Below are 11,900 nucleotides of genomic sequence, written 5' to 3' on the forward strand. Positions count from 1 at the left end.
CTGGGCTGCCGAGCGCCGGCAGCTCGCGCACGTACTGTGCGGGCAGGTAGAAGGGGCGGCCGCCGGGCTCGCGCCGCACGTGCCACCAGTGGGGCGTGCTGCGCCGCAGCAGGCGGTAGCGCTCGTTGGGCCGGATGGCGATGTGGCGCCCGTCCCTGCCGGTGTACTCGAAGGGGTGTTCCACCAGGACGTCCACCTGGCCTTCGACGTCCGCTGCCATCGCGGCCACCACGTTCCCCTGCAAGCCAAGAGAGGAGGCGAGGTGAGAGCGAGCTCCGCACGCACGAGGGGACAAAGGCCTGGCTCGGGGCTGCCCTGTGCGCCCTGCCTCTGACAAGGGCGCTTGAATGAAATCACCCCTGGGATCCCGATCTTTTGCTCAGCGCCGGAATTAGGACAACCCCTTCATTCCGTGGCGTTGATTTTAAGATTTGACGTTTGCTTTGGTTCCGTGGTGGGGAAGTGTGGGGCAGTGACACCGGCTCTGTTTGCCAGGAAGTCTTGGCCCAAGGACATAGCACGGTCCCTTTGCCTAGTATTTGACTGAGCCTCAGTTTCCCTGCTGGAGAAGTGGGAAAAGTAGCCGGTTCCCCCGCCTGCCTCAGTGCCAGGGCCTTAACGCGGGGTTTGGCTGCCAAGGACGGGGAACCGGTTCTCTCGGTTTCTCTTCCCTTCCCCAGTGGCTTGGCCGCGATGTGAACCCGGGGTTGGCCCGGCCCTCCGTCCCTGGGATCTGGACGGTGACAGTGACCACCCATTCCGTGTCGCCAGGCCCCCAGAGCTCTCTGGAGCGACTACCTCTGGCCAGTGTGGCTCAGCCCAGTTGCACCAGTTCGCACCTTCACCTGGGCAAGACTGAAGCCTCCACCGGAAGTTGCTCTGAATTCTACACGGACCACACCAGCTCCTGTCCCGCAAGGTGGCCCACCGCCAGAGCCGGGAGCTGGCCTCTTGCTGAGGCCAAGGACCCGGGGAACAAGCCGAGCGGTGGGGAGTCACGGCGCTCTTTTACTTTTTCAAGCGTTACTTGTAAATTGAGGCATTGAGTTCCCTGGGCTCCAGGGGTAGCTTAGACAGAAGAGCCCCGCCCCGCGTCTCCTCCCCGACCCCCTCCTTGCACTCACTTGGGCCGGGCGGGCCTCAGGGAGCCCATGGGCGGGGCGCGCGGAGCCGACGAGAGCTCAGGTTAGACCCCGGCCTTCGCGGGGCGGGCCGTGGAGGGCCGCCGGAGAGCGCGCGCGGGAGCTGGTGAGGGTAAAAGCGGAAAGCGACCCTCAGCAGGGCTGTACCCAGGCACAGCCCGTGTGCAGGGGCCCTTGGTGAGCATGGCAGACCAGGCGTGGGGACGGGAAGGGGCGCTGGCGGGTCGTGCGCGCAGCCCCGGGCCCCCGGCGCCGGCGGGATCTGCTTTCCGGGAGCCCCTGCGACCCGCGGGCGCGTAGCTCTGGGAATGCCCGGCTGGGGCTGCTAGTCCCGTCCGGTCGTTCCCGTTCCGAGCGAGGCCATTTGCTCCTGAATCAGCAGCCACCAGCTTTGCCAGCCGGACTGCCTGCCCTGCGCGTTCCCGGCCCACCTCCGCCCGCCCTAGGCCCTGTCTGGGCGCAGCCAGCTGAGGGAGATTCCTACAGCAGCGTCATCCGCGGCGCAGGGTCCCGGGCTAGGCAGGAAGGTGACTGCCGCCTGTAATCCTGGGGAGCCAGGAGGACCCCTGGAGCGCAAGAACGCAACAGCCGCCAAGAGGTGCCCGGCCCCTGCTACCGAGACGACACAGAGGAGGCACTGAGGCGCCAATGCCCGAGCTGGCGCAGAGAGCCCGGCTCCCTCCTCGGACAGCGGGCGGCTCGTCGCCTCCCAGGGGACCCGGCGCGCGGGGCCCTTCTCGCGTCCCAGCGCGGTGTGAAATGGGCGGCGCGCGGGGCTCTGGGCGAGGACCTGCTACTGAGGACCGTCCTCCCTACCCCTCCCAGCCCTGCGGGCCCTGGCACCTCAGGGCGTCGGCCCGCTGGCCTCGCTTCCACTCGTCCCGGGGGCGCGCGCGGCTCCTAGTCCCACGCTCTCCTGCACCGCCGGGCCTCCGTGCCGACCTGCTTCCTGTTCAACAATATACGAGGGAGGCACCGGCGGAGCGCCCGGCGAACTTCCTCCCTGGCTGGGGCTGGGCTGCTGTTGCAAAAGACAATCCCCGGTATCCTGGCTTCCTGTCCCCTCTGGGCCGGCTCGAGCTCCAGGAGCAGAGACGCCACCCCTTCCCCCATGCACCTCCTGGGATGGATCCTGGGCCACTGCTGGCTGTTCCTAGGGTTGAGGACGCCCGTGGCGTCCCACCAGCTTCAGCCCGATTTCCCTCTTGTCGAGATCCTCCCTTGTAGTGTAGAGAGGGGAGTCCTTCCAACCTGCCCAGCAGCCTCCTGGAGGCCAGGATCTGAGTGGAGTCCGGGGCCCTCCCCTTGGGGTCTTTCTGGTAATAGCCTCTGGGGAAAGTAGCCTTGCCCTCTGGCTTGACTCAGCTGTCACTCCAGACATGGGCAAAGCAGCCCCTCTGGACCTGTTCTCAGGGCCCACAAGGAACACTGGTGCATTTGTGTAGGTGTTTGTGCTGAGTTTGTCTAAGTGCTGATGCTGGAGAGGAGGGAAGCCCCCATCCCAAGCGTCGGACTCCAGACAGCCTGAACAGCACGAAGTTTGGCTGGAACTGCACCTACAGTCCAGGGGGCGCTCTACTACTGAGCCATGGCACAACCCTTTTTCCAGACAGGGTCTCCCTCAATTGTCCAGGCTGGGCTGGAATTCTTGATCCTTCCTGCCTCAGCCACCTGAGTAGGTGTGTGCCATGGTGCCTCACATTCTCTTGTTTTGAGACAGGGCCTCGCTACTTAGTTAAGGCTGAACTTGAAGCCACTTTGTAGCCCAGGATTGGATCAGACTCACAATGACCCTCTTGCCTCAGGCTCCCAAGTGCTAGGATGACAGGTGTGCACCACCATGCGCAGCTCATACTCTTTGTTGGACTCCCTTTTCTCCACATCTCTGACTGTGGCGTTGCCCACCAGTGAGAACACACTGGGCTGGGTGTCTCAGTGTGCCCAGGCCTGGTGGCATCTTAGGATCTGCCAGAACAGACATGCAGTAGAGCTAAGCATGGTGCCCTGCACGCTGAGAGGACAGTGGCTGGATGAACCCTCCTCACCTGCCCCCATCACCCACTGGGCCAGGCACATGGCAGAGGCTGGTGTGTTGTGGTCCTCGTCTGGGGTCTGGCAGTCTGAAGCACAGCACTGCCACACACTGACCTTTAGATGTCTGGAACCACCTTTCTTTTCTACAAGCTGCAACAGTAATGCCTTCCTTATAGGTTTGCGCAGAGGACTGAATGAGACGTCATAAAGGCAGTGTCAGTAAGCTCCTTACTATTATTTTGCAGTAGTACTAGGGATTGAACCCAGGGCCTTTGCACTGAACTATATTCCCAGCCTCCCCTTACATTTTTTGAGAGATGGTCTCACTAAGTAGCCCAGGCTGGACTTTTTTTTTTTCCAGGCTGGACTTGAATTGTGATCCTCCTGCCTCAGCTTCTGGATGCAGAATTCCAGGTGTGTACAAAGTGTCATTACTGTTTGTATTTTACGGTCTGCAGGTTAGGTTTGCTTCTCCAAACCTCTCCTCCTTTAGGCAGAGGAGGAAAACCATGCCCTTAATTAAGGGTACTTTGCCAAGGGCTGCGGGCAGTGCCAGCTCTCAGCCCTACCAACTGGGCCTGGCTCCTCCTGCCCACTGCCCCTGGAAGGGAACTTGCTGGGGGAGCTGGGCTCACGGATGGACAGGGGGTGCCCTAGTTTCCAACAGGAAGCTGCAGACCTGAATGTGCTTTTTCTGCATTTCCCTGCAACCTGGTTTCCCTGCGATTTTGCATTTCCTTCCTTTGTTCTTGCAGGGACAGTGAGGGGCTCCCCCTGCACGAGCCCCTCAGCTTCTCCGGAATCTTCTGAGGAAGACAGCAGCCAAAGGCCCTAAATCCACAAGCTCGGGGCCTGGGGCCCCGCTAAACTCATCCTCCCACCTCTTTGTGTTCCCTTTCTCCTGTGTTCCTGAGGCTGCAGTGTCCTGACATTTAGGGCTCAGGAAATAAAGCCACGGGCAGCCAGCTTCAGCTGTTACAGTGAATGTGAGAATTCCCAAAGCCCCTGGACCCCACTCCTGCTCCTGGCCATGAAAGGGGCACTGCTGCTCATGTACCCTTTTCTCCCTGCCCTTTCTGGTGCACGAACCCCTGCCTGCAAGTGTGCTTGTGGAACCCTCCCAGGCCCAGAGATGGACTAAGAGGAGGGGCCCTGCAGCCCCTGCCGTGGTTGCTATCTTCCCCCACAGTGGCAAGGTTAGGCTCCAAAGTCAGAGAGAGATGAGAAGTACCAGGTCTTTACTGCACAATCATTCGAAAGCACACAGCAGCAATTCCTTTAATACACAGCCAAGCAGTTCAAGTTTACTGCATACAGTGACATCTGAAGACGTGTGGGCATCGCTGAAGCTTGCAGCAGCTCTGCTCTGGAGCTATGGGGTTAGAGTCAACGCACCTCACTGCATTAGCAGCTTTTTGGGAACGGGAGGGGGCTGGCTTGACGCTCATGGTGGCAGGGTGGGAGGAGGCCCCACCAACCAGGCCTTGCTCCTGCCGCCTCCCAGGGGACCCGGGAAGCACTCCCAGGCCCAAGGCTCACCCCAGGTAACTCCTGCCCGGCTGGGGTGTCTGTGGGTGTGGGGAGGGAGAGGGACACTCCCTGGTTCCAGAGGCTTTGGCGTCTTCTTCCCTCATGGGGACACGGGGCACATCATGAGGACGGAGGGGATGTGTTACAGCGGCTGCCCCCTCCCTGCTGCCTCCTGGGCTCTATCACACAATTCCTCCAGCTCTGGGGCTGGGCAGGGGACTCAGCAGCTATCACCATAGGGAGGGCAGGGAAGGCTCATCTCTCCTTCCTTCCTTGCTTCCTTGGGTGCCGGATGGAACCAGGGCCCTGGGTATGCTAGGTGAAGGCCCTACAGCGGGCTGTATCCCCACCCGAAGGCTCACCTCCTGACTGTGAAAGGTGCACGTCCTGAGGCCTCCAACTCAAAGAGAAGGCAAGTGGGGTGGCCAGAGGGGCCTGCTGGTGCAGGAGAGGAGGGAACAGCAGAGCTCACACCCACACTGCCCCCCATGCCTCCATGGTCTGAACATCACCTTGAGAACAGTACAGGCTCCCATCCTGCTCCACGACCCCTTTCAAAAGGTGATCGTGCTCCAGGGAACTTTCCAGGCTCTGGCAGTGCCCTGCTAGGCCCGTCCAGGAGGCTTTGTGAGCCCATGGCTTCGTAGCGCTGAGCTGCACAGGCCTTCACAGGGCAGCTTCTCTGCATGTCCCTGTGCAGCTCAGGAGGACAGGTTACCGCCCCAGTGGGGGGCCTGCAGCTGGCTCTGGCCTGGGCTCCTTGCCCAGGTTTGTCTGCCCTGGCAAGGTTGACAGGTGGGGGTGTGACCCCTAAGGCTGCCTGAGGTGGCCCTGGCCATCTGTGGGCATGAGGAGGGCACAGGGTTAGGGGTAGGTGGTGCCAGCCTTCCCTGAACAAGGGAGGCTCAAAGTGCTGACAGTGCTGGTTTTGGGTCATTTCTCCTTTTCTTGCCAAGGCCAGCACCCCAGACCTATGAAGAACTGGGGGCTGATGCTGAGGAAGGGGGGGCTTTGGTGAGGAGCACGGGGCAGGCAGCCAAGAAGAGGCAGGACAGGAGGACGATGGTTACTAGGACTGACCCTGACCCCTCCATTGGCAGCAGGTCTGTATGGCAGTGGCTGTGCCCGGCCACCTGCCTGCCCCATGCCAGGCCGAGTGGCTCCCACACATCTGCTCAGGGTGAGAAGGCCTGGATTTCTGGGGTGACTTGCTTAGGATCAAGAATAAAAAAATATTTTCTGTTGAAATATAAGAGGGAAAAAAAAATCTTAAAAAACTAGAACTTTTAATCAGGAACGTGGAATTGAAAATGTCCCCAAGTCTCGTTTCCACAGTGTCTGCACAGCCCCGATGGAGGGTTGTGGCGTGAAGCGGGCCGGGCCTGGTGCAGGTCTTCTGGCCCCAGCTGGGGGTGTGGAGGGGGTGGGGGAGTGCCAAGGGCATCACTGCCCTGCTCCCACCCGGGGTCTTCCTGATGAGGGAGACACTGTGATGCTGGTGAGACAGGAGCCCAGGCTGAGGGCAGACCAGGATGCCACCCAGTTTTAGGAGAGAATGTTCTGTTCCTGGTATTTGCGCCGGCGGGCACAGCGGGGGCAGCCCTTTTTTACCACAGCTTGGCAGCTCTGATGGAAGACAGTCTTGCACTCAGCACACCTGGGGAGAGACCGGCCGCTGTGCCAGGTGGGGTACGGGCTGGCCTGGGCACTGGTGAGAGCCCACAGTGAGCTGTGCTCTGCCCCACAGCCCATGCCCACACATGGTGCCCTCGGCCTGTGCTGAATGCTGCGTCAGACAAGATGACCTGCAAGCCATCGACATACTCTGCACTCTGCCTCACTGCACTTTTATAAACAACTGCTTGGGTGTCCCTAAACGACTCTGGTCTAAAACCAGCCCCAGGTCCAGGTATGCTGTGTCCTGGCCAGATGAATCTACTGAAAGGGATGACTGGCTCCTATGTGGGTTGAAGGAAAGCTGGGGTGAACTTTTCCACTCAGGCTTCTGATCCTGAGGAGTAACTGGGGCCAAGAACGATCACTGCAGTGCAGAAGCTGTGGCCTGCACCACCTACCACCCGTTTCTGGCTGTGGTGGCAACTCGTTCAATCCCTCTTCAACCCATTATCAGACTGAAGTCAAGCAGGCCCAGCTCGGAAAGCCCACCTCACCTCTCTCAGGGAAACAGATGGCTCAGCAGAGGGGGAAGCCAGGGCCTGGGCTGTTCTGGACAACCTCACCACCCAGCCAGGGCAGAGACCTACTTCTGGGATGCTGGGCCAGGCTGAGGGTGTGGGGTGCTGTGGGTGTCCCACATACCTGACTGTGGTGTCAAACTCAAAGGGGAAGATGATGTCATGGTGGTGGCAGATCTGGCAGATGAAGCCCCGCTGGGTGCACAGGTCGCAGTGGTAGACGTGCTGGGAGGCGAACTCGATCAGGGTCTTGAGGAACCCTTCGTATACCCCCTCTGCAATCTGCGGAGTGTTGGCCTGACCTTAGCACTTATGCTACCATGACATCTCCTCACTGGGGGCCTGCCCCCACCCTCCCAAGTGGGCAGGGAGATGGCCAGCCCTGTGCCCCAAGCTCTCTGGGGAATATGGGATTAGTACATGTGACCCAAACCTTTCTGCTCTCCCTTGAGGAAAGCAGGGCTCTGAACTCTTACCCCTGGGACCCCGGGTCTGCTGAGTGCCTGTTTCAGTCCCTGCCCAGCAAGCTGGGCACAGCAGGGACCCCGTTCTGAGGGGAAGAAACTGAAGAACTGCAGGCCCCTTCCTCCCACTTCCCTTTCTGGTTTCTCCAGGAATGAGCGCTCTGGGGAGGGCCATGCCTGCTCACCTGCTGCAGGTCGGTGACACTGAACTTATAGGGAGACTCCAAGAGATAATGCCTGTATCCGAGCCTGAAAGAAACACAGAGCCTCAGCCAAGTTTAAGGCCCAGACTAGCCTGCGCCATCTCCCTTCCCAAAGCACTGCTGGCTGGCAGGGCTAAGAGCATGAAGCAGCCAGCCTGGGCTCCCACCTGGCTCCCAGGGAAACTGACAAACTGGTGGGACTTGGACAAGTCATCAAAACTCCAAACCACAGGTGTCCTCTGAGAAGTGGAGCTGTTTGGGGAATTAATATTCATTTAAAGCATGTGGCACAGTGCCCAGCACACAGTAAACGCACGACTAAGCACTGCTGCTGTGTGCTGACCGTAGGTCCCAACAACTCGGCTAAGAGCTTCCCACATACTCATTTCACCCTACAGCAATCCTGTGAGGCCAGCCCTTTGGAGAAGGCAGGAAACAGAGAAGTGAAGTAACGTCCCTGAAGCCACACAGTAAGTCAGTGTTGGAGCTTGGGGGCAGGAGTCTGGTGCCGGAGGCTGGACCCCATCACCCCACTCAGGTACTGCCTCGTGACACACTAGGGGCAGAAATGTACAGCTGTGGCCACTGCCCTCTTGCAGCCCTGGATCCAGCGGAAGGACTCAGTCTCTGGTGCCACTGCTATGTGAGAGGAGCCCAGATCCCGTTTCAGAAGCCACGTGGGGGCGGAGGACGAGGGCTCTGGTTCCCACCATCAGCAGGACCCCGGTCACATCCTGAGGGATGGAGAGGAAGCGCCTGCAGAAAACCCCTGGCACGGAACCTCCTTGCCTTGCTCCATCTGTGGCACTGGGGTGGGGACACGCTGCATCACAGGAAGCTGGGGAACCTGTGCCAGCATGCCTGGACAACAGGGCAGGAGTGTGGCACGTGCTGAGGCGTGTGGATGGAGCTTGGCCACGCCCCATTGCCCCACTGATGGCCTTGTTGTGGTCCAAGAGGCTCCCAACCTGAGGCAGGCGAGTCTCACAGGCAGCCTGACAGGTGCACTGTGCCAGGGACGGGGACACTGCCGACTTGCTATTTCGTTTACCATTCTGTTTTCCCCAGTGAATGCCCAGCTTTCTGAAACAGGAAGCTGCCGTTTATTACCAGGAAGATACGGGAGGAGGGACATACACACATACAGGCTGGCCCTGAGCTGGCAGGAAGGACAGGGCTGGTTGGGAGGGAGAGTTATCCCTGTCATCTGCCCTGTTCACAGTCCTGGGAGCCTCAGACGCCAGCCAGGCCCAGGACCTGCACGGGGACCCACGGTTCCCGGAGGCCTTGCAAGGCTTAGTCAAGGCCAGATGGAAGCTAGGCGTGGTGATGCATGCCTACAACCTCAGCACCTAGGAAGGTGAAGCACGAGAACCACAAGTTCAAAGCCAGCCTGGGCCACACAGTGAGACCCTGTCTCAAAACAAAAACAGAACATCAGAGAGAGGGAGGAAGGGACAATGAATATGAGGGAATGAAAATAAAGAAAGGCAGCGGCCCCCCAGTCTAGGTCAGTGCCCTCCCTGGAGGCACACACTGTGCTGCGGCGGCCATCTGTCTGCCAGGTGTGGAAACCCTCACCCCACTCAGTACGGCCGCAGGAACACAGTGTTTCCAGGCTCGTGCTAGAGACAGGAAGCTGGGTCGTCAGTGGCTGAGGCTGGGCAGGGGCTCCTATGCCTTTCCCCGTTCTCTGCCTCCTCCAAACAGCACTGCACAGGCACAGCCTGCCCACTAGCAGGCTGGACGCACACACACATGCTGCCCGGGCACCCACCGCACCAGAACCCATGGGGTCCTGGTCTACACAGGTCTGCAGCCTCTTTGGGTCCTGAAGGAGGACGAGACTCCTGAGATAGCCCTAGATGTTCCACCACCTCACAGGGCAGGAGACCATGGCATCTCAGAAAGGGGAGTGAGCCAGCCTGGCCAAAAAGGGGGACCCAGGTGAGCCCCAGACAGCCTCTTTCCTCCCAGGCCCTGAGGGAAAAGGGTAAGTGCTGCGGGCCCTGAGCATTACCCAAACACACCCTAACCTGCTGCTTGGTACTTTCCATGTTCCCAGTAAATACTTGTTGAATGAATCAATTAATGTATAAATGAGCCCTCAAAGCTGTGGTGACTCTACAAGGCCTGAAAGGCCACTCACCTCTTGCTCAGCTCCTTGAGGGCTCCGCTGCGGCACAGGCCCAGGTAGTCCCCCAGGAGCTTCAGCTGCTCCCGGCTCCGGCCGATGAAGCCCATCTGCTCCACGTGCTCATACAGCGAGGGGTTCACCAGCTGCAGGTTGACGAGGGGCTGCACCTGGATCTGTGCCAGGAACTTCAGGGCCTGCCGGCAGATCTGGGGCCCCACAGGAAGGAGGCTGCTCAATAAGCCCCTCTGGGTGCACTGCCCCTACCCCGCCCCCGCAGCCTCCTCCTTCACTTTGCACACCAGGAAACCATTTCCAGGTTTGGAGAGACAAGGCCTCTTGGCCAAGGTCACACAGGTCAGAATGATTCAGGCGAGATCTGACCCCCAAGGTGCTCTCCCTCTAACAGCTCCAGTAGCTCCTCCCTGTCCTGGCTGAGATGCAGAGGCATCTCTGTCCAAGGTAACCCCCTCACCCTTCTTCCTGTCCTCGCGCTCCTTTCCTGCCTGAAGAAAGCTGGCTCTCCCCACTGGGCCCGACTCAGCAGCCAGGGGGTCCATCCAGCCCCAGGAAGTGGAAGAGGTGATGCCACTCAACAAGACTCCCCAGTGCCCAGCTCTCGCCAGCAACCAGCAGGGCTCCCCTGTCCCTCCACTGGGGGAATCAATCCCAGCCTCTCCCAACTGACTGCAGCGAGGCTGAAGATTATGTGCCTGCACCCTCCCCCAGTGTCAACAATTGTGCAGCTACGATGCATGCGCCTGACACTGGGCGAGGGACTGTGCCCACATCCTTTCCTTATCTCAGAGCAGCTCTCACAGTAAGGAGGCAGCATCCCCATCTGATACCAGAGGACAGTGAGGCTCAGAGATGCTCAGGTGGTTTCTCAGCCTCCGTGGAGAGTGGAGCCCAGCTCTGCGCTGCAGTGTGGTTTCTGAACACCAAGGAGAACTCCCTTGCCCTGTGGTCTCCTGGTGGCGTGCTAAGGAGCTGAGGTTCACCAGAGGAAGATGCAAGCTCCTTCCTCATGAGGAAAGAGCAATTCCACACATGTCCTTGGCACTGGGTCTGGCACGCAGCTCATCTTCAGTAAATGTGAGCTGCTGTGTGAGACCTCCTATGGCCCTGCCATGCCCCTGAGGGTCAGGATTTAAGTCAGGGTAAATCCAAGGACCAGCCACTTTCTATTTTTATTTTTCCTGTCTTTCCCAGGCCAGTGGCCAGTGGCCTTTGAGGGAGAGCTGGACACTTCCTGATCTGAGGAAAGCACGGTGATTTCCTACTTAGGAAACACTCAAGGACAGAAACTCCAGCAGTGAGTGAGGAGATGGGTCAATAGAAGCATCAGGCCTAGTACGGAGGGAAAGTGCTTCCTGGTCAGAGGGTTTTTTACAGTGGCAATTTTGACCGCTATTCTTCTCTGTGTGCTAATTTAAATACTTAGCCTGAGGGCAGAGGTAGGGACAAGAAACAATAGAACAGCCAGTGAGGCTGACTTTGGGGTTTCCCTTTGATGGAGAACCTTTCCTGCTTTTCTGGGACACATCTGCAGGCCAAGACGGCACACTGTGGTCTGTGCCTTCAAAGAAGCAAGCAGCTTCTCCTGTGTCTCAGGGCAGCTGTCACAGAAGTGTGAGCCTCCAGGGAGAGCCAAGTGTGTTCTTGAGGCAGATCCTGAACAACTGAGCGGCATGAGGGGCCTCCTGGGAGAAAAGGCTGTGCTGGAAGCACTGCTCTCCATGACAAACATGTACCGCCGCACCTGCCCTCACAGCAATCCCCAAGATAGGCGATGTCGGCCATCCTGCTAGGGATAAGGACACCGAGCTAATTTGCTCATGATACTACAGCTAGAAAACTAGCTTCACTCAGCTACAGAAAAGGACCATCTGAAAGGTCTTGTTTAAAAGTGTCTGGTAGATGTAAAAAAGTACGCAAGATGTGGTATAAAATGAACAAAGATGGACTGAGGAGGAGGAAGAGTCCAGCATGACCCCAACTTCACAGAGAGCAGACGGACAAGTGCATAAATGCAAAGAAGAGCTGTGCTCCAGAACGTCAAGAGGGACACTCTCTGGGCTATGATACAAAATTCTGATCTGTCTTTGGGCTTGCAATTTTTAAATGTTAAGTAATAATCACATATTGTCTTTATAACAGGTGGATGACCAGAAAAAAATGAAGTCAGGCAAGGCAAG

The 11,900-nt window shown here is 58.7% G+C and overlaps 2 protein-coding genes and 1 long non-coding RNA gene across 11 annotated transcripts in view; 1 reads left to right on the plus strand and 2 right to left on the minus strand.

Moving 5' to 3' along the window:
* Nucleotides 1–1,213, minus strand: part of Arhgap27 (Rho GTPase activating protein 27) — a gene marked incomplete in the record, with an annotated part of 27,964 nt that extends 26,751 nt beyond the window's left edge. Inside the window, 2 exon segments of the mRNA XM_013519297.1 lie at nt 1–238; nt 1,125–1,213. Of these exon segments, the coding sequence (XP_013374751.1) occupies nt 1–220 (220 nt within the window).
* Nucleotides 1,214–1,226: 13 nt separating this feature from the next.
* Nucleotides 1,227–4,149, plus strand: LOC106149666. Its single transcript, XR_001235977.1, has 4 exons — nt 1,227–1,319; nt 1,522–3,395; nt 3,538–3,590; nt 3,932–4,149. It is a non-coding gene; the product is annotated as an uncharacterized LOC106149666 (long non-coding RNA).
* Nucleotides 4,150–4,393: 244 nt separating this feature from the next.
* Nucleotides 4,394–11,900, minus strand: part of Plekhm1 (pleckstrin homology domain containing, family M (with RUN domain) member 1) — a 36,615-nt gene continuing 29,108 nt past the window's right edge. For 7 of the 9 annotated variants that reach the window (XM_013519296.1, XM_013519294.1, XM_013519289.1 and 4 more), the window contains 4 exons: nt 9,718–9,911; nt 7,551–7,614; nt 7,026–7,183; nt 4,394–6,414 (listed from right to left, as the gene is read on the minus strand). In XM_013519296.1, the coding sequence (XP_013374750.1) occupies nt 6,252–6,414; nt 7,026–7,183; nt 7,551–7,614; nt 9,718–9,911 (579 nt within the window). In that variant the 3' untranslated portion in view covers nt 4,394–6,251. The remainder of the gene's footprint in view (nt 6,415–7,025; nt 7,184–7,550; nt 7,615–9,717; nt 9,912–11,900) is intronic. The other 2 variants (XM_005394577.2, XM_013519295.1) reach the window with 1 other exon arrangement.

The sequence above is a fragment of the Chinchilla lanigera genome, unplaced genomic scaffold, assembly GCF_000276665.1.
Source record: "Chinchilla lanigera isolate Chin_1 unplaced genomic scaffold, ChiLan1.0 scaffold00050, whole genome shotgun sequence".
NCBI lineage: Eukaryota > Metazoa > Chordata > Mammalia > Rodentia > Chinchillidae > Chinchilla > Chinchilla lanigera.